Here is a 20,434-nt window from a genome sequence, read left to right as displayed (position 1 = left end):
GACCCGCACTAAGGGGGACTTCCGTTCCCTGTCCCCGAGCGGCGCTGGCACAGGACGCCTGGGAGGGCCCGCAGACCCCACACCTGCTGTCTGCGAGGCTCGCACGGCTGGGCCCTGCAGTCCCCTACTGAACCCCAACTTCCCGGTAGGGACAGCAAGGTCCAGTGGGGGGACAGGGCAGGCTCCCAGCTTCGCCTCTGGACGGAGCACAGGGCTCCACCCCCACGGCTGTCACACAGCCCTTCAACATCCCCTGGGGCCATAGGTCACCGGCTGTGCGGCCTGGTTCTTACACCTGAGCATGGGACTGGGAGTCAGCTGCCACATGGCCTCATCAGGGGTGAGGGAGTGGGGAGCATGGGCCGAGGGCTGTCCCTGGGACCATGTCAACCCCCAGGGGAAGCCCCTGACTAAGGTCAGCCCGGGGCCCGCGGGATCCAGCACGAGGAGCACATCTCCCGGGCCCATGGCGTGCTGGGTTTTTCTTAGTCACTCAACAAACATTTCCTGGCCTGGCACGGGACAGACACGGAGGTCCGAGGAGGGAACACACCAAAACCCACCACAGCCCTAGCGAGCTCGGGGGTGGGGGGCAACCCGCAGAGAGACCAGACCTCAGCAAAGCACGGCCCCCCCCACGGAAGCGGAGCATGATCTCCTCGAACTAAGATCTAAAACTCACTCTGCCGGTGACTCAGGGCCAATTCGCCTCAACAGGGGAGACCTGCACGCTCATGTCCAACCTTTCCTACTTTTAAAGCCTCGGACCCCAGTGGGGACAGACTTTCGGATGTTCTTGTCACTGGTTTCTTGGAGGTGCTACAAACCACAAATTCTTTTCAGCTCAAGGGGGAAAATAAATTCAGGGTGAGGTGCACGGCTACAATGTTGGCACCAGCCCATCTCTGCCAGCCGTTGTCTCTGGCATCCTGCGGCTCCATCCACGCGGCTCCCCGGTGGGGCCGACCCCGCCCCTGCAGCGAGCACGGGGCCTGGCCTGGCCAATCTGAACAGCCTGTCTTCCTACTGGCTCAGAGGTGGGCTCGGGACCGCTACCAACTTTAGCTCGAATCCCTTGCAAAAAGACCCTTCCTCCCTCCTGTCACTTCCGAGCGGGTAGAACAGGAGCTGGAAGCTACTGGGGCTGCTTGTTGCCCAGAGGGAAGAGGCTGTCCGAGCAGACCAGTGTGAAGGTAGAAGGCGCAACTGAAGCCTGGAACACGGACCCACCAGTGGGTCTGAAGACAGCCTTCCAAACCCCTGGATGCAGCTGCACCTGAAGCCGCACCTCCCCGGACTTTCCGTATAAAGCGGCCAGTAAGTCTGGCCCTGGGCTCTGTCACCGCAGCAGTGAGGGCCCCGAGGCTAACGCAGGGCAAGAGCCAGTCACGGTGGAGGGCAGACAGCAAGGCTGTGTCAGTCTCCGGCTCGGAGGCACCTGCTGGAACCAGAGCTCCAGGAGGCCTGGTGGGGAATGTCTGAGTGCAGCCTGGCAGGGAAGATCCTACAAGCTCCAATTTGCTGTCCCCAGCGGTGGCCTTGGCAGGAGAGGTCCTCTCATCCTGGAGCCAGCAACCCCTGCGGGCTGGAAGTCAGACAACCCGTGCCCCGCAGGCTCAGAGAAGCACATTATCTGCCCCAGGTTCAAGTCAGTGCCTCCAAGGCAGGGAAGCCCTAAGGAGAGCAGGAGCTGAGAGGGGGCGGGGTGCGGAGTGCTCCCCGACTCCCTGCTCTGCACCCCTTCCGCAGAGCCCTCCAGTGGCACTGGCAGAGGGGGCCCCCAAGAGCCACTGCTAAGACAGAAACCCCCAAGCTGGGGTCTTGATTCGGAACCTCTCCCCCACTTTTCTGGCCTTGTTGACGTGCCCCAGGGAGCGGATGCAACAAACCCCCAGCAGCTTCTCAAGGTCTTAGGAAGTGCGCTGTCGGACCCCACAAGCTCATCCCTGTCAACCCCCAAGTCCCCATGCCTGCCCTGGCACGAACTGGCACTGGGGGGAGGGTACAGACCCAGTAGGGCGTCTCCTCCAAGCCTACCTCCCAGGGGGCCTGGGACTCGGGGGACGGGCTCTATGGGCAAAGCTGTCCAGCTGCACCTGCGGACAAGGAGCCGGTCTTCCTGTCCAAGGGCATGGGACGGACTGGTGACTGTGGGGGCTGCTCCCCGCCCGCACACGGAAGCTTCTCGGGTGCGTGTACATGCGGGGTACACGTCGGCATGTGCACAGGGCAGACAGGCACAGGGTGGGTTGGGAGGGCTCCTTCTGGAGAATCACCCTCTATTATAGGACCTGGGCAACCAGAACATTCTCCCTTCGCTCGATTGTGGGTGGGTGGGCACCCGATCCAGCCCCAGGGCTCTGCTGGCAAACACCGGGAAAGCAGCGCCTCCTGCTGGGGTCGCCACCCCGGTCAGCCAGAGGCCGAGGGCTATTCTGCTGCAAGGCTAGAGGACAGCTGAGCACGAAGCCCACGCCAAGAGTCAGGCTGTGGGGTTCTGAGAGCCCCTCTGTGCGGTAACTAGACGCCTACCCAAGGGGCCTGTCCCTGCTTGCTTTTTGGCCTGTGTTCCACAGAGGGGCGGGTCTGGGCCCGAGATCACAGGCAGCACTGCTCTGGGGGGGGACACGGCTTTGAACCCAGCAGAGCAGGCGTTCTCGGGCGCTCTGAGACTCGGGGGACACGAGTATAAAATGCGATCGCCCCACACGGCTCACCCCCACCCTCACGGTGCAGGGGCTGGGCGGGCAGGTGACGGACGGGCGGGCACGCAAGGGCAGAGCCCCGCCCTCGGCTACCTGGGTGGGCTTGCCGAACCACTTCCAGAGCTGCCGGGCGGGCAGGAAGGCGGCAATCTTGGGCCGGTTCTCCACGGACGGCAGGCGCTGCCGCTTGGCCAGCTCCTTGGTGGTGGGCAGGTGGACGCCCTCTCTCTTCTTGGGTCGGCTCTTGGCCCCCGCCCCGGCCTGCGCCTTGGGCGGCAGAGGCTGCGGGGGCTGCGGCGGGGGCGCCTGCGGCGGGGGCGCCGGGGCCTTCTTGCCCGGGGAGTGCGCCGAGGAGCGAGCCTTGCCCGCCGGCTTGGGCGCCTTGCTGGGGAGGGCCGGCGGGGCGGAGGGGCCGGCCGCGGGGGCCGGAGCTGCCTCGTCGTCGGAGCTGCAAGAAGAATCGTCGGTGGTGGAGGAGGACGAGGAGGAGGACGAGGACGACGAGGAGGAGGAGGAGGAGGAGGAGGACGAGGAGGACGAGGACGAGGAAGAAGAGGAAGAGGACGAGGACGAGGAGGAGGACGAGGACGAGGAGGAGGATGAGGACGACGAGGACGACGAGGACGAGGACGAGGAGGACGAGGACGACGAGGCCCTGGAGCTGGAGGCGCTGCAGTTCCGGCCGCCGCCGCCCTGGCCCTCCTCCTCCCCCTCGGTCTCTGAGCTGCTGCTGCTGCTGCTGCCGCTGTCGCTGCTGCTGCTGCCGCTCTCCGACTCCTCGGCCCCGTCCTGCTCCGCCTGGCCCTTGTCTGGGCTCTTGGCGTTGCCCGAGTCCTCGAACTCGAGCCCGACCCCGGGCTCCTGGGCCAGGTCGCCATCCGTGGCCTTGGGCCGGGCGGCCTTGGGCTCGCCGCCGCCTGCGGCCGGGGGGTAGCCGCCCAGGCCCAGGAGGCCCTTGGGCTCCTGCCAGCCCCCGGCGCCTGGGTCCTCCCGCAGCAGCAGGGCCTCTTTGGCCTTCTTGCTCTTGGGCGACGTCACGCCCTCGTGGTCCAGCTTGACGAGCAGCTCGGCCTCCTCCCCGGGCCGCCGGGTGCCCTTGGGGGCCGCCTCTTCTGCAGCCCGGGCCTTCTTGGGCTTGGGTCGGGTGGCGGGCATGGTGATAGGCATGGTGACAAGGGGGGCAGGGGCCAGGGCCGTGGCGGGGACCGGCAGCTCCCCAAAGGGCTCAGGAGCCGGGCAGCTGGTGAAGGTCGACGGCGCCGGGCTGGGCTGTGGGGGCGCTGGGCGAGCCTTGGGGGCTTTGGCCCGCTTGTCCATGGGTTCTGGGGGGCTCTTCTTGGAACTCGGGGTGCTGATGGGCTCCAGGGCCAACGGGGTACTGGGGACCTCCTCTGTTGGGCCTCCCTCCTCTAAGACGGCAGCTCTATCTAGAAGAGAGAAGGGAAAAGCTTATGTGAGGCCAGGGTCACAGGCCAGAAAGCCCTGTTTCAAGCCCGGCTCTGCCCGTTCCTGAGCAGCGTCTGCTCTGGGCTCTCAAGTCACTGTCACCCCAGCACGGTCCCTGGCCGTCTCGGCTCCTAGCACTTGTCCCTGGATGCTAGACCGAACCACCGCTCTGCCCCCGACAGACCAACGTGCCCCCCAGAGCTTCGGTTTCCCCATCTGTCACCGGGTCCCAGTGGCTGTGTGGCCCAGTCCCCACAGAGGTGTTCCCGCACCTGCCCTTGTGCCTCGGCCGAGGCCGAGCTGGGGCCGACATACCACTCTTGGCTTTGGTGCTGGGTTTCCGCCCACGCCCTCGTGACTTGGCGCCGGGCTCCTCGGACCCTGGTGTGCCCCCATCTTTGCTGTCTCCGGTGTCTTTGCTGGTCTTCCGGCTGCGGCGCTTGGCGCTTGGTACCAGGAGGGCGGGGGATGGCTCCGCACCTGCAGGGCAGGACAGACGGTGGCTCAGGCCTGGTCTCTGCTCTCCCGGTCCCCCGAGCATCATCTGTCACGGGGGACAGGGGCTGGATAACCCCGCCGCGGACCCTGCTTGGCCTGCTGCAGGGGCTGCATGGTTGGGGAGGGTGGCAGGGGTGCAGTCAGGTGTCTGCAGGCACAGAAAGCTCCATGGGGGCTCCTCGAATGAGCCAAGGCTCCCCCTCCCCCCGGAAGATGCTCAAAACCACGGAACCCCAGAAGTCAGGCAGTCCTGCCTCCAGTCGGGAGCCCTGGAAGTCACTCCCCACCTGGAACCTGAGCTTTGCATTACACTCAAGACCGAGGTGGGAACTTGGTGCTATTGTGGACATAGGGAGCATGGAACATTCAGTGATGGTGACTGGCCAGCCTCGATGCGGGCCTGGGGAGCCTGGGGAGCCCCGAGAGCCCCTGCCCAACGCCCACTCTGGGAGCCCCACCCATGGTTCCTGCCATTGCCATCCCATGGGTGTAAAACGGTGGCCAGAGCCCAGAGTTAGGCTCAGAGGGGAGCCAGGTGTGGATGTGGGGTTCCCCCCGCCCAGGGCAGCAGGGCTGGCTCACACTGGATCTTATAGTCAGGAGGCAGGAGGCGGATGTGGGAGAGGGGGATCCTCCCCGTGTCCCCATCATCGAACTCCACAGTGATCAGGTCCCCATCATCCTCGAGGCCGAGCAAGCCTGTGGGCAGAGGGGCAGGGTCAGGGAGGCCAGTGGACCCCACTCTCTGAGGAGCACAAGGGGGTCAGAAACCAGACGGTAAGCAGCCCTAGGCTTGAGATGTGCAAGGACAGGTATACAGTGGTGCAGAATGTGAGCTTCAGATCGTGTGGTCCCAGCAGGAGCACCAGCATTCCCATTCCGGCATCCTGCCTCGCTCCCAATACCCTCCCCCAAGAGCCTCCCCAAAGCAACAGGGGGCGAGGCAAGGGCAGGCACCCCAAGGGACAGAGGGAGCGGGCGAGGGGCTGGCACAGGTGGGAGCGTGGTGTTTCACAGACAACCAGCTGCTCTCAGGGACCTGGAAGGAGGCCAGTTTTCACAAGGGAGCCCCGCAAGGCTCAGGCCCAGGAGGTGCCCCGCACCTCTAAAGGCAGAGGTCAGGGGACCCCAACACTGGACAGGCTGAGGGTTACACCTGGGGCGGCTGGGCGGTGACCCCCACCCAGCTTCCACATGCAGATGCCCAGCCAGACCCCAAGGACAGGGCCATGGGTGGTATGCCGGCTGGCAGCAGGTGCACCGCGGGTGCTGGAACCGGGGGTCCCCACAAAACACGCCTGCCACGCACACGGTTTCCGATCTGCTTCCTACGGAATGCCAGGGCCAAAAGGACATCCTCCCAGGAGAGGCAGACATGGACCAGAGAAGTCAGGGGACGCTAAAGAAGAGAACAGGACCCCGAGAGGGAGAAGGGGGCCTCAGGAGACAAGGGAGCTGGGGGAACCTGACACGGAAACAGCAGATTCACTGAGAAGTCTGAAAAAGGTGACACAACACAAGCAACAGGATATGAAACAAAATAATATAAAAACAAGAAGACAAGACACAAACATTAAAAAAAAAAAAAAGACTGAGAAAAAACTTAGGAATTCTTACGTGACAGCAGGAATTTCAAAAATTCAAGAGAATGAAGGGCCAGAAGGGCAGGGTTAGCGGAGGAAAGCTCCGGGGAGGTAGAACGGAATGGTGAAGAAACAGATAACTGACAGGAAAAAAGATACAGGCACTGCAGGCAGCCCGGCTTGGGAGTGAAAGCCCCAGGGAGTGGCTCTCAGGGCAGTGCGGGCGGCCAGGAACAGAGGACATTTGCTTCACAGAGCCCTCCGCCCCCAAAATCCCCAGCAATGCGCACGCGCGCGCACACACACACACACACACACACGCACACACACGCACACGGAGACAGACACATACACGCAAACCCACGTGAAATTCCAGATCTAGGAATGAGAACACCCTAACGTTTCCAGAGAGCAGAGGCAAGTCTCCTCCAAAGACGTGGCTATAATCACGGCATCGAACTTCTCCAACATCAGAAGCCAGATAACAGCAGACTGGTGACTTTGAAGCAGTAATGGAAAATCATTTCCAACCCAGACTTTATCCCCAGCTCAAGGATCTCGGAAGCGCGGGCTCGGGGAGAGCGCTGAGGCACGCGCGTGCTGGAGGGCTTTGCCTCCTGCACCCTTCTCAGAAAGCGACGAGGGAATGGGAACAAGGAAGAGAAAGGCACGGACGCGGCCCGGAAGCCGGAGAGATGGGGTTCTCAGAGGGATGACCAGGGGGAGTCCCTAGAGTGACCCCATCGTGGTCCGGGGGCCAGAAAGCCGTAGGGGACCTGAATCACAATGAACTGTTACCACAGTCAGAGGCCCTCCTGCCCGGCTCCCCCCGATCCCACCTTCTGCGTCTATGCGGACGCCAGATGGCTGCGGGGAGCGCTGTACTGGGCAGCTGGTCGGGGAGGGGGGGGTGTTTTCTGTGACATAATGAACATCCACATCCCCGCCTCCCGGAAGCGTCGGGGCCGCAGCAGCTAAGGGGGCGCTGTCTGGGTGTCTGACAACTGTCCCTACATCTTCTGGGGCTCCTGCTATTTTCGTCTGCCTAGCTCTCGATCTCTTACTCTGCTAACAGCACCCCAACCATACCGGGGAGCCACCGTCCCCTCTCTCAGTCCACATGTGGAATCGGACAGCCGACCTCGCTCGTCAGCGTCGGGGATAAGACCCACAGCGCTGAGCGAAATCCGCACGAAACGAGCCGGCTCCACCGCTCCATCGCACGACTCACGTGGGAACCGAGGGAACTCCCCCCACAACGGCATTTGTGAAGATGGCAGGATCCCCGAGGACTGGGTGTGAAGCCAGCACCGACGGGAGCACACTCAGCACTGGGGCCTGAGGACTGCGTGAACCGCGCCGGCCCAGAGGCCCTGTAAGCCTTCAGCTATGCGAGCCGGCACTGCCGTTCGTGTCTGCACCCATCAGGGTTGGGGGGGCGACTGAAAGAGGCAAGAGGAAGCCGGGGGGACCTCACCTCGGACCACGGTGCCCGGGTACAGGCAGCGGTACTGCTGGCTCCAGTAGGCCGCGATTCTGGTCCCTTGCGGCAGGAAGCGAGTGGAGGCCGGCCTCACGTCGTTGATCTGGGGAAGCCAAGAGTTGAGCGGCAGGGTGACCAGGACCGGCCCCCACCCACCCGCCCAGGGGCGCGCCGCCCGGGCTCACCGCCTCCTGCAGCAGCTGTTCCAGGCAGTAGATGTGGGGCCGGTTCCCGCGCTCGCCCTCCACCACCACACGGTATCTGCAAGGCCACGGCACATGTGGGGTGAGGGGACAGGCACCGTGGACCTTCCCAGAGGGACCCCTGCCCCTCGACTCCTGGCCACCCGCCCGAGCGCCAGCTCTGCCTCCCAGACCACCCAGCTGTGACGTCGGAGCCGGGGGTCTGCTGACGCCCTATACAGACCCAGGGCAAGTCTCTCCCCTTCCGGGTCTCGGTTTCCTCTGCTGTAAAGCGAGGGGCTGCGGGTCCAAGAGAGGCCAGCACATCCCCCTCGGCCCTCGCGCAGAGAGCGCCGGCCCCCCGGGGCCATTTGCCTGGTTCTACACAGAAGCCGAGGCTCAGAGAAGCAAAGCCACCTGCCCACAGAGGCCCGGCACCCCGGGCACAGGACTGGCTGAGGGTCTTCGGGCTCAGGCCAGTGCTGCCCCCCCCGCCCAGTCCCCCAGGTCCCCCACTCACATGTCCGGTGAGTGCACGGTCTGCACGTGCCCGGCATACAGCAGCTTGTCGTCCATGGGGATGAGCACACGCAGGCCGTCCTTCAGCTCGTCCTTGTCGATGATGCAGGAGCGCGGAGCTGCAGGGGGGTCGGCGGGGAGGCAGGGCTGGAGCCAGGGGGCAGCCAGGAGACCCGCCCTCCCTGCGCGGAGCCTCCCTTCCCCCTCTGCAGGCCATGTGTGTGCCCCCCATGTGCCCAGACAGGCCTCGTGCAGGGACACGCAGTGGGGCCACGACCAGCCCCTCCCATCCTGACCCAGGCCTCTGGAAAGATTCCAAGTGGGGAAGAACCAGGGGTGACAGCCTGCACGTGCTGCCCCTCCTCTACCCCAAAGACCACCACCCTTCGGGTCCGGGCAGGAGGCTCCAGGTCATCAGCCCCCCGCTGCTACCCCTTCGGCCAAACCGCCACGACTTTCCACCTGGAATGCCATTTGTTCCGGCGGAAGCCAAACCCCCCTAGCCAAACTTCCCGGCGAGGCTGCCCTCACTGGTCCCGGCCCACCTCCTCACTTGTCCTCATCCCAAAGCTGCCTCTACCCTTGGCTTAAAAGCCACCTACTCCTGGCACCCTAAATCCAGACGCTCCTCAGTTTCCTCCTTCAGCCTCAGCCATACTGCTTTGGACCCCCAGACCCACTCTTCCTGCCCCAGGGGATCTTGAACCCGGCCCCACCCTTCTGTGACCAGGCTAGAGAAATCCAGACAGCTCGCCGGGGTGGACAGAACAGCCAGCCCACCTGTCCATCGCTGCCTGCACCCACCCCCCTACCACAGCCCCACCGTGGGTGCAATGGACTTCCCACCCCTCGACACTAAGTGTGGCCACCCGACTTCCTCTGGCCAGTGGCATGAGGGGAGGACTGATCAAGTGCCGATTCTGAACCTAGGCCTTAAGAGGCCTCATCAGCTCCCACTTGCCCTGTGGGCCTCTAGCAGCATGGTCAAGGAGCAGAGCAGTCCCTCAAGCCATTGTGCTGTTGTGGGAACAAGCCCACACAATACCTACTGCCGTCTACCACCAAGGAGCTGTTTGTTACACGGCAACAGCTGACTGATACACTCCCAACCAGGCGAAGACGTGCCTCGGCCAGGCTCATCCTCTTGCCCCGCACCTGCCCCACCCAATTCACGGCCTCAGCCTCTCGTCCAAGCTCCAGACCCCTGGGTCCAAGTGCCAGGCTTACATCGCTTCCCTGGGACGTCCTCCAGGCACCCCAGACTCCAGTCAGCAAAGCACGGCACAGGATCTCCCTCTGCTCCCTCCGTGCCCACCCTACCACCACCCATCCGCACCCCCTCTCATCTGCTCACACAGCCCACCCACCCCACAGCCCCCCTCTCCCTCCCAATTAGCCCAAACCCACCGCATCTCCCTCCGTGCTGCCCCATGGCGCTGCAGCCCATCATCTCTCGCTGGGATCCCCACAACGGCCTCCTCCCTGGACTCCCTGTCCCCCTCGAGGCCCCTCCCATCCGTCCTCGACAATCCAGTCAGAGAGCACTTTCCAAACCAACCCGACCGCACTGACCTTCCACTTACAACCTCTGACAGCATCTTAGTTTCATCAGGGCAAAGACCAGACTCTGCCCACGGCCCGCAAGCCTGCGCCACCTGCCTCTGCCTCCTCCTCCCCCACGGCTGTGCTCCCGCCCCCACCAGCTTACCAAATCAGAGCCAAATGGGCCTCTCTCGGTTTACCGCACACACCAGGCCCCACCCAACCCCAGGCCCCTGCAGGCGCCCACTCCTCGTGCTAGCTCAGCCCCCGCCCACCTCCCCCCGCAGGGGAACCTCCTGTACCCCCACACCGCCGGCTGGAGCCAACATGGCATCGCGGGTACTTACCCGGAGTCAGCGGCCGCTCCACGGCCCCGCCGCGAGGCAGGTGCTCATCCTCAGAGAAGCTCGAGTCCTGGTTGGGCTCGAAGTCCTCCTCGGCAGCCATGCTCTCCATCAGCTTGCTCACGGCTCCCCCCTTCCCCCGATTCTGGGGACAGAGCACAGCAGGCCAACGGCTCGGGACGTGCCATGCCCAGTCCTGCGGCTTAGGACCCTCCCTGGGAACCCAGGCTCACAGGCCGCAGGGGCACCTGCCACACGGGCAGCGGGGGTGCAGCCGGCCCCACCCCGCAGGCCAGAGGGAGGGCACCACGGGCCCGTGAGCCAGATGGCCATGACTGCACGTGGGGAGCCCGCACCTGCAGACACAAGCAGGTCGGAGCATGAGCAGCCTGGCCGGGGGCTAGACGGCGTGCGGGCAGCTTGCCCCCATCTGGGGGGTCCCACAGGGACCTCGCTCTCGGGCACGGCGAGCCTTACCTCCTTCTTCACCTCCTTCCCTTTGGCCTTGGCCTTGCTCCTCTTGGCAGTGGCCGGGGGGCTGGTGTGGGGAGCCCGGGCCTCGGGGGGCAGGGCGGCAACACGGGGTGGGGGCAGCGCAGCCCCTGAGCCGGCCTCCTTCCCCTTCTTCTTCTGGGTGAGGAAGCAACAGAGGTGCCATCAGAGGCCGTCCTCCCCCACCACTCGCCCTCCGGGGAGGGGAACGAGACACCTCCCCTCCCTTTCCGCAAGTATGTCTGTTCTTCATCTTAACTGTTTTATTACCACTATATGTTGCTTGCTGTAAAAAGGAAAAAAGAAGTACCAAAGTGCATACAGGCGCAACTTCCTGTCCAGCGTACCCTATCAAGTACACAGCACTGACCAGAATCACTAGGGGCTGCCTGGCGCATACTTCCAGAACTTTCCACCAGCACTACAACCACGTAAACAGGTTACACAGACACATTTGCACACACACGGTATTTTTTTTTTTTAAACACAGATGGGAATTTACCAAAACTCCTGCTTTGCACCCCCTCCCCCACCGCGAGTATGTCTGATATACACAGAGACTGCCTCACTTCAGCGGCTGCTGTGTGTGCGTTTGGGGGCGGGCGCAGGTCACTGAACCACCGCCCAGCGATGGATGCACAGGCGGCCCCCACTTTGCTCTTCCAAGTGACGCCGCAAGAACAGAACAGTACCGGTTAGTTCCACGGGCACGTTCCAGAAGGAGCAGGCGGAAACCTTCGACTGCCTCGGCCCCAGCAATGAGGGGAGAGCCACGCCCACCCCAGCTCCAAGCCCCCCAGGGACGGTGGGGTGGGAGGGGCCACATGCGTGTGGGCACACACACACACACACACACACACCCCAGCGGCCTGGAAACTGGTCCCAGAGCGCCCACCGGCTTTGCACTTCGGAGCAGAGCAGTGCCAACAGCCTGCCATCCTGGGACCTTAGGGAAACCATCACAGATCCAGTTACAAGCTTTTAGGCGGGCGGCTGCGGGAAGAACCAAGTGGGGGTACTTGGTGCAAGAAGCAAGCTCAGGCTATGGTCTGCACGACCCAGGGGCGATGGGCAGGCGGCAGGGTCGGGCGGGGGTGGGGGGGGGTCACTTTATGCTTTTGAAAAGACACATTCCTGAAACAAAACCACCAAGTCCAGGGACCAGAGGATGTGGGAAATGAAGAAACAGAAAGAGAATCCCAGGCGAATGTTAAAAAAGACCACAGAGAAAGTCACGGCTTCCCACCAGACGAGTGACATCCCCAGCACATGGCATCGTAAGGGACAAAGCAGACGACGGTACAGGGATAGGAGGTACTCGGCGTGGATCCCCATTTGCGGGGGGAATAGATATAATTCTGCTTTCTCGTTTCGGACGTGTGCCTTCATCCTGTTCACATTTCTGAGATCGGAAGGCACCCCGGGGGCAGAAGGAACGTCTGTAACGTGGTTCTGTTGCCTTTCCCCCAAGCGTCTGTTGTGAATAGAGAGCTCCCCCTGCGGCGTCCGTCTCTGCAGCTGTGCACATGGGGCGGGGGGACGGCAAGCCAAGTCTGAGGGGACTTGTGTTTTCTTCCCTGTTCTGCATCCTCCAAATCACTGTTCTAATCACACAACGCTGATAACTGTGTCTTTCCCGCTGACCAGAAAGCCCCTTTCTGGGAACCTTATTTTTTTTTTTATTAAGAAAAGACCTCCAGGGGCGCCTGGGTGACTCGATTGGTTGAGGATCTGACTCGTGGTTTTGGCTCAGGTTGTCATCTCAGGGTCCTGAGTTCAAGCCCCGCTCAGGCTCTGTGCTCAGCAGGGAGTCTGCTTGGGATTCTCTCTCTCTCTTTCTCTGCCCCTCCCCCCCAAAATAAAGAAATAAAAATCTTTTTTAAGAAAAAGTAAAATAAGGCTGATGGCAAACGGGAAGGTACAAGTCTAAAAAGGATACGAAAGTGTATCTCACAAAACTACGAACGCTGGTTGTTCCTGGAGTGATTTCATGCTATCTGGTATCTCTCCTTTCGTGGATAATTAGCCTGTTCTGCTCTAGTCTTTCACTGTGTCGCCACAAGGCTGGGGTTGGGCAAGCCCCTCCTCCCCTCCCCGACACAAGGTGCTGCATCTTGGCAAAGGGCCCAGGGGCCAGTGTGGCCCAGGGGTGTTCAAAGCTCAGCTTGGATGACTGTTAGCTGCCATGACCTTGGTGGCAGAGGGGGGTGACAAGGCCACCTGCAAAGCGCAGTTAATATGAGTAACCCACCTCACAGGGTCTCGTGATACAGGGACATGGTAAGAAATATATACTTGGTCTCAGCCCCTGGTTCCTGACCCAGAGCTCCTAAGCCCCTTGGGATTTCCTGGATCACAGGAGCGTCTTTTGTCCTAATGAGGTGACTGCGGGAAGTCCCTAGCTAGCCTCGGGATGGGGGCCGCTCACCAGAAACACCAAGCCAGGAGGAGAAGCCGGGAACTCTGCGCTCCAGCCCACATCCTCCGGAGAGCGCAGAGGGTCCAGGGTCTGAGTTAATCATCAATCGTGCCAGTGTGATGAAGCCCCCCCTAAGGCCCTACCTGAGGGACTCGGGCAGCTTCCGGGTCGGGAGCACCTGGAGAGGGCAGGGAAGTACCACATCCTCCCCCCCGCCCCGTCCCTACCATCCGGCTGTTGCGGAACTGTGTGCTTCCTGATAAATGGTCAGAGTAAGGAAAGTGCCTCCCAGTTCCGTGCGTCCCTCCGGGGAATTATCGACCCTGAGCAGCGGGTCCTGGGAACCCCCCACTACGCAGCCAGTGCGTCGGTCAGAAGCAAAGGGACAACCTGAGCCCCGGGACTGGTGTGTGAAGTGGGGGTGGGCTGGGGACGGTCCTGTGGGACGCGGCCCTCCGCCAACTCCAGGGAGTCCTTGCTAGAAGGGTCATGGGCAGACAAAACAGGTTTCCCTTTACCAATAAAGGACGTATGGGTGGTAAAGGGGTGAGAGCCTGCCTGGGCCCTATCGCGGACCACCTGGTGAGATCATCACGAGCATTCCGTACTATTCTAACACCTTCCCTCTGAGGCCTGGGAAAGCTGAGAGGGCTTCATCCGTGGACAAACAGGTGACCACGAATCACCGCGGAAGACCCACAAATGCGGCCCCTTCCTCACTAGCCCCCATTACGGGAAATCAGTGCTGAGTCTCAACCCCATCGTGACGTCCTAGTTATCCGAGAGATCATCCTCCGTCAGGGTCGGGGGCGGGGAGCCCACTGCCGAGCGCTGGCTGTTAGGTCTGAACGCAACCACTCAAAGCGGGGACGACTGGCCATGAGCTTCCTAGCAGCCCGAGCAAGGAGGGGAGCAGGTCTGCATGTCCTGGAGTGCTCAGAAAGCAAGCATTCTCCAGCTGGGAGCCCAGGCAGAGAACTCAGGGCGTTATGACTTCCACTCGCTTCTGGAGAACTGAGATTCTCCTCCAGGTGTGGGTGGAGGCCACGCACCACAGTAGGACCGACAGTGTCAGACTTTGTCACCAGCAGAATCACTACCACGTAGCACGTGGCCGTAACCACAGAGACCCTGACCTAGGGTCCAAGCTCATCACTCGACGCGACAGCACTTACTTGACCCGGCGACGGGCACCTGTGTGGGAGACCTTTCTCGAGGAGCACACGGAAGTCCTCCCTATCACACGCGGGGAGTTCAGTATTTTGATAACTGCATGTCAGCCTGGCTGTTCTCCTTTGGGGTCCCCGCACCTCACCTCCACATGAGAGACGGGAGGTGAGGGCACCTCAGTAAGGGAGGGGTGCTCAGCGCCTCTGAGGCAGGGTCTCCGTGCCTGCCGCCCAAAGGGGGGCCCCTGCAGCTGGGGGGAGCAGGGCCCGGGAGTCGGGGTCCCTTCCCGTGGGCCACCCCCACCCCCGCACGGAGCCCCTACCTTCCTGGGGTCCTTCCTGTCCTTGGCACGGCCGGTGTCCTTGCGAGGGCTCAGCGGGCCCCCCTTGCCACAGCGGCTGGGCTTGGTGGCCGCGGGCGCTGCGCTGCTGGGGGCCGGGGTAGCGGCGGCGGAGGCGTCGTGCAGGAAGATGCGCTCGCTGCGCCGCCGTGTCCACAGGTCGTCGTCGCTGGCCTCGGGCCCCGCCTCGAAGCCGGGCTCCTTGGCGCCCCGCAGCTTGCGGGCCTTGCGCCCCTTCTCTGCCGCCAGCTTGGCCTTGTCGGGACTGGTGGGGCCAGGGCCCCGGGCGCTGGGTGCAGGCGAGGCCAGGGAGGGGCCTGGCTCCCCCAGTCCCTTCTTGGGCCGCAGCAGCCCGGCAGGCGACCGCTTCCGCACCTTGACCTCGCTCTCCGAGTCAGTGTACTCAAACTCCGTGCCTGTGTGCGGGACGAGGGCAGGGGCTGTGGACAGGGGCTCCCGGGACCCCCACTTCCCACCCACCCAGACACCCTGGCCACCAGCAGAAGGCCACAGTCCCTCCCCTCCTCCAATGGAAGCTTCTCATTTGCAGGAGAGGCACCTGAGGCCCAGAGGAGGAGGAGGAGGACTCACCCGGCCACACGCTTGTGAGTGGCAGGTCCTGCGGGCCCCACCGCTGTCCCAAAGCCGCCCCCACCCCACCCCGTGGCTGCCCAGACTCTGCTCCCTCCCCCTCCCCCCAAGAACATTATCTCGTTATGTGAAGATTCCTGCCCGGCCCCACGTGAGCTTCCCCTCTGCCTCCTATGTGCCCCGTGGGAATCCCAGAAGCCAGGGCAGGCTGGGGAGGCCTGAGGCCCGCGGGGGCAGCAGGTCCAGGGGAGGCAGGTGGAAAGCCCGCATGAAATCCCCAAGCCTGGCGGGGCCTCTCCTCCACTTCCTCGTGCCGCTTCTCAGAGCTGGGAGGTCCCTGGCACCCACCCCCTTTCAGAGGGTAGGCCTCACTACAACTCACACAGCCCTGGGGCCTGGCCCCCTTCTGCCACCCCTGAGGCTCATCCCATCCCACAGACAAGGGCCCAGGCTCGATCCAAACCCTCAAGCTGCTGGGCTCCTTCACACACAAACTTCTCTCCAATACCCAGCTGTGCTCCATCCCTTCAAACCTGCAGGCCTTTGCTTCTCATGGCCCCTCTGCCTGGAGCACCATCTCTCCTGGCCCCCACCTGGAAACCCGCAGTCTCCCATCTGAGAAGACCCGCTCAGCACCCTGGGGCACCCTCTGTCAACACCTCCATCACCGTCACCACAGGCACATATCCAGCTGTTAGCTTCCCGCCCATGTCTGCCCATCCTGTCCTGCTCCCCCCCCCCCCAGAAGCAGATCCCCAATTTTACTACCCCAGGCCTACTGACCCCTGGGCAGCCAGCAGCCTGCCCTCCAGGGCTCCTCTGGGAGGCCCAGCCCCATCGCCCAACAGAGGCAGCCGCTACAGCGCAGCCGGGCTGGGAGGGGGCACGCTCTGTGGGAGGGAGCCACTGGCAAAGCTTAACGATCCCATTAATTAATCTTTGTTAACAGACTTTCCACTGCACAGGGAGGCAGCTGGGGGCTTTCATGGCTGATTAGGGTCCAGGCCGTAAAACACAGGCTGGAGTTCTGCTGCTGGGTGTGATGGAATGAGGCCCCACCTGACAGCAGCCCCCCGCAGAAAACCATCAGAAAACCTAGGTCCAATCCAACACTGCAGGGGCAGCGTGTAGGGCGCAGGAGCGCCGGGTGGACAGGGCAGTGACGGACGGTGGACACTTCCTTGGGAGAGGGGAAGCTGGAGTTGCGTGAGTAAGGTCCTGTTGTAGGATAAATGCTTGATGAGGCCAGTGAAGCAGCAGGAACAGTGCCCGGGCGGGGGGGGGGGGGGGGTTCTCTGGAAGGTCTTGGGGTGAGGACAGGCATGAAGCCCAGATAGCGGGGAGCATGTGCTGAGGCCTCACTGCCACATGGTGACACAGCAGGGAGTCAAGTCTGTGTCCTTGACTCCCGCCCAGCCTCCTGTGCTCCTGCCTCCTCCCCAGGAAATAAGGCAGTAAAGGAGGAACAGACAAGGAAAAGCACAAAAGATATAAAACAGAAGGGTACGACACAAGGAGACCGAAAGTCAAAGGATGAAAAGACATACCACGCAAATGGCAACCGAGAAAGAGCTGAAGAGGCTACACTGGATACCAGACGAAATTGGCCTTACGACAAAAACCGTTACCAGACACAAAGAAGGACATATTTAAATGGTAACATGGTCAATCCGTTAGGAAGATATAGATGAACATAATCGGGAAACATATAAAAAAAGATTATACAGTGTAACCAAGTGAAATTTATTCCAGGAATATAAGGTTCGTTCGATGTGTAAGAAAATCGATGTAATGTGCTATATTAATAAAGGACAAAACCACACGAATACCTTGATGGACAGAAAAACTAATGGACAAAACCTAACACTCTTTCATGGTAAAATCACTCAAACCAGAAACAGAAGGAAATCTCCTCAACCTGACAAACACGTCCATAAAAATCCACTGCTATCATGATACTTACTGGTGGCTAAATGTTCTTCCCCTATGATCAGAAGACATACCCTCAACAATATATGGAAGCTTCTAGCCAAGGAATTTGGCTAGAAAAAGAAAAGGTATACACATCTGAAAGGAAAAAATAAAACTATCTCTATTTGCAGATGATATCATCTCATATTACAGAAAATATACTAAAGAATCTACTTAACACCTACGAGAACAAATGAGTTCTGCAAGGTTGCAGGATACAAGATCAAGATACAAAAATCAATTGCATTTCTACACGCTAGCAATGAACACTCCAAAAATGAAAAGAATTCAATTTACAATAGCATCAAAAAGTACTTACAAATAAACTTAAAAGAAGTGCCAAGACTTGTACAGCAAAAACTATAAAACACTGTTGAAAAAAATTAAAGACACAAATAAATGGAAAGACAGTCCGTGTTCATGGATCGAAAAATTTACACTGTTAAGATGCCAGTACTCCCCAATACCATCTATCGATTTAACACAATTCCTAATCAGAATCCCAGTGGGCTTTTTTGCAGGAATTCACAAGCTAATCCTAAAATCCACATGGAATGCAAGGGTCTCTGAGGCACCAAGACAGTCTTGAAAAAGAACAACAAATATGGAGGACTCATACTTTCCAATTTCAGAGCCTCCTACAATGATTTCTACGGTAATCAAGACAGTGTGCTACTGGTCTAAGAACAGATATAGATTGATGGACTAGAACAGAGGGTCTGGAAATAATTCTTCATATTTATGTTCAGTTGATTTTCCACAAGGGCACCAAGAGCATTCAGTGGGGAAGGAATTGACTTCTCAACACAGGATACTGGGACAACTGGCTCTCCATATAAAAGACCCCTACATCACTCCATAAGCAAAAAAAAAAAATTTTTTTTTAAGATTTTATTTATCTATTTGACAGAGAGAGAGAGACGGTCAACGAGAGAGGGAACACAAGCAGGGGGACTGGGAGAGGAAGAAGCAGACTCCCAGCGGAGCAGGGAGCCCAATGTGGGGCTCGATCGCAGAACCCTGGGATCACGCCCTGAGCTGAAGGCAGACGCCCGACGACTGAGCCACCCAGGCGCCCCTCCGTAAGCAAAAATTAACTCAAAATGAATCACAGACCTAAATATAAGTCAGAAACCATAAAACTTTTAGGAGAAAACAGGACTAAATCTTTGTGACCTTGGGTTAGGCAATACTTTTTTTTTACATAAACACCAGAAGTATAAGTTATATCTTTGGACTTCATCAAAATGTAAAACTTTAGACAACTTACAGAATGGGAGAAAAAATACTTACAAACCATGTTTCTAGTGAGAGAGTTCTAGCTAAATATACAAAGAACTCTTAACAACAACAAACAAAACCACCGGATGAAGAAATCAGGATTGAAATAGGCATCTCTCCACATACCAATGGCTTCTAAGCATATGAAAGGACGCTCAATATCAGGAGAAACGCAGATAAAACCACAGTGACGTACCGCTGTGTACCCACTGGAACGGCTTCCTCCCCAAGAAATAAGGCATCATCAAAAAGACACACAGTAACAGGTGCTGGGGAGGAACTGGGGAAGAAGCTGGGACCTCACGGGCTGCTGGTGGAAATATAAAATGGTACAGCCACTTGGGAGAGCAGTTGGGCAGTTCCTCAGAAGGTGAAACATAAAGTTACCAAATAAACCAGCAATTTCACCCTTCGGTTTGTCGCTGGCACTGAAAACATGTCTATGCAAAAACGTGACATGAATGTTCACCGCTGCATTATCCAGGGTAGCCCAAAAATGGAGACAAAAAAGTAGATAAACAAAATGTGGTCTATTCATAACATGGAGTATTATTCAGCCATAAGGTCTGAAGTCACCCAAGAAGAGACAATCAGAATAGACCCTTATCTATAAAAGAAACTGAATCAATAATTAATAACCTTCTAATACAGAAAATGCCAAGCCCAGATGAGTTCACTGCTGAATGTGATCAAACTTTTAAGGAAGAAATTATACCATTCTCTACAATCTCTTCCAGGGGATAGAAGCAGAGGGAATACTTCCTAACTCATTCTGTGAGGCCAGAATGACTCTAGTACCAAAACCAGACAAAGACACTACCAGAAAACCAGACCAGTATCTCTCATAAACATAAACGCAAAAAATACGCAACAAAATATCAGCAAATCGAACCCAATAATGTATGAAAAAAAATTATACACCACAACTAAGTCAGATTTATCCCAGGTATACAGGGCTTGTTCAACATTCAAAAATCAAAAATTAATTAATGTAATCCATCACATCAACAGGCCGAAGAAGAAAAATCTCGTGATATTGATGGAAAGCATTTGACAAAATCCAACACAAATCCATAATAAAAACTCAGTAAACCAGGAATAAAAGAGAGCTTTCTCAACTTGATGAAGAGCATCTATAAAAACCCTACATCATACTTACTGGTGAAAAACTAGAGGACTTCCCACTAAGACCAGGAACAAGGCAAGGATGTCCAGTCACCACTCCTTTTCAATAGCACACTGCACGTCCTAGCTAGTGCAGTAAGACAAGCGGAAAAAAAGCATATTGATAGGGAAGGAAGAAATAAAACTGCCTTTGTTCACAGATGACATAAGTGTCTATGTAGAAAACCTGAAAGAATCAACCAAAAAATCTCCTGAACTGATAAGCAATTGTAGCAAGGTTGCTTTTACAACCTTCATATGTAAAAGTCGTCACTTTCCTACATACTGGCAATGAACAAGTGGAATCTGAAATTTAAAACACAGTACTGTTTGCATTAGTACTCCCCAAAATGAAACACTTACGTTAAATCTAACAAAAAATGCACAAGATCTATGGGATGAAAACTATGAAACTCTGATGAAAGAAATCAAAGAGGACTTTCCATGTTCACGGATAGGAAGACTTGATATTGTCAAGATGGCAGTTTCTTCCCAATTTGAGCTATGTTTGCAAGATGATTCCACTCAAAATCCCGGAAGTGGATATCAATACACTAATGCCAAAATTTATATGGAGAGTCAAGAGACCCAGAATGGCCAACTCAAGATGCAAGAAGAACAAAGTCAGAAGACTGGAAAGTACCTGACTGCAAGGCTTACTGTAAGGCTACAGTAATCAAGACAGTGAGATACCAGCAAAGGAA

The 20,434-nt window shown here is 58.5% G+C and overlaps 1 protein-coding gene across 1 annotated transcript in view; it reads right to left on the bottom strand.

Annotated features, from left to right (window-relative positions):
• The window catches only part of TNRC18 (trinucleotide repeat containing 18), an 84,999-nt gene that overhangs the window by 1,301 nt on the left and 63,264 nt on the right, over nucleotides 1-20,434 (bottom strand). Inside the window, 9 exon segments of the mRNA XM_048224641.2 lie at nucleotides 2,799-4,132; nucleotides 4,467-4,631; nucleotides 5,232-5,348; nucleotides 7,710-7,818; nucleotides 7,901-7,976; nucleotides 8,418-8,535; nucleotides 10,306-10,447; nucleotides 10,780-10,932; nucleotides 14,706-15,139. Of these exon segments, the coding sequence (XP_048080598.1) occupies nucleotides 2,799-4,132; nucleotides 4,467-4,631; nucleotides 5,232-5,348; nucleotides 7,710-7,818; nucleotides 7,901-7,976; nucleotides 8,418-8,535; nucleotides 10,306-10,447; nucleotides 10,780-10,932; nucleotides 14,706-15,139 (2,648 nt within the window).

The sequence above is a fragment of the Ursus arctos genome, unplaced genomic scaffold, assembly GCF_023065955.2.
Source record: "Ursus arctos isolate Adak ecotype North America unplaced genomic scaffold, UrsArc2.0 scaffold_2, whole genome shotgun sequence".
Classification (NCBI taxonomy): Eukaryota; Metazoa; Chordata; class Mammalia; order Carnivora; family Ursidae; genus Ursus; species Ursus arctos.
The sequence above is the reverse complement of the archived record's forward strand: the minus strand, read 5'-3'. Positions and strand labels throughout refer to the sequence as shown.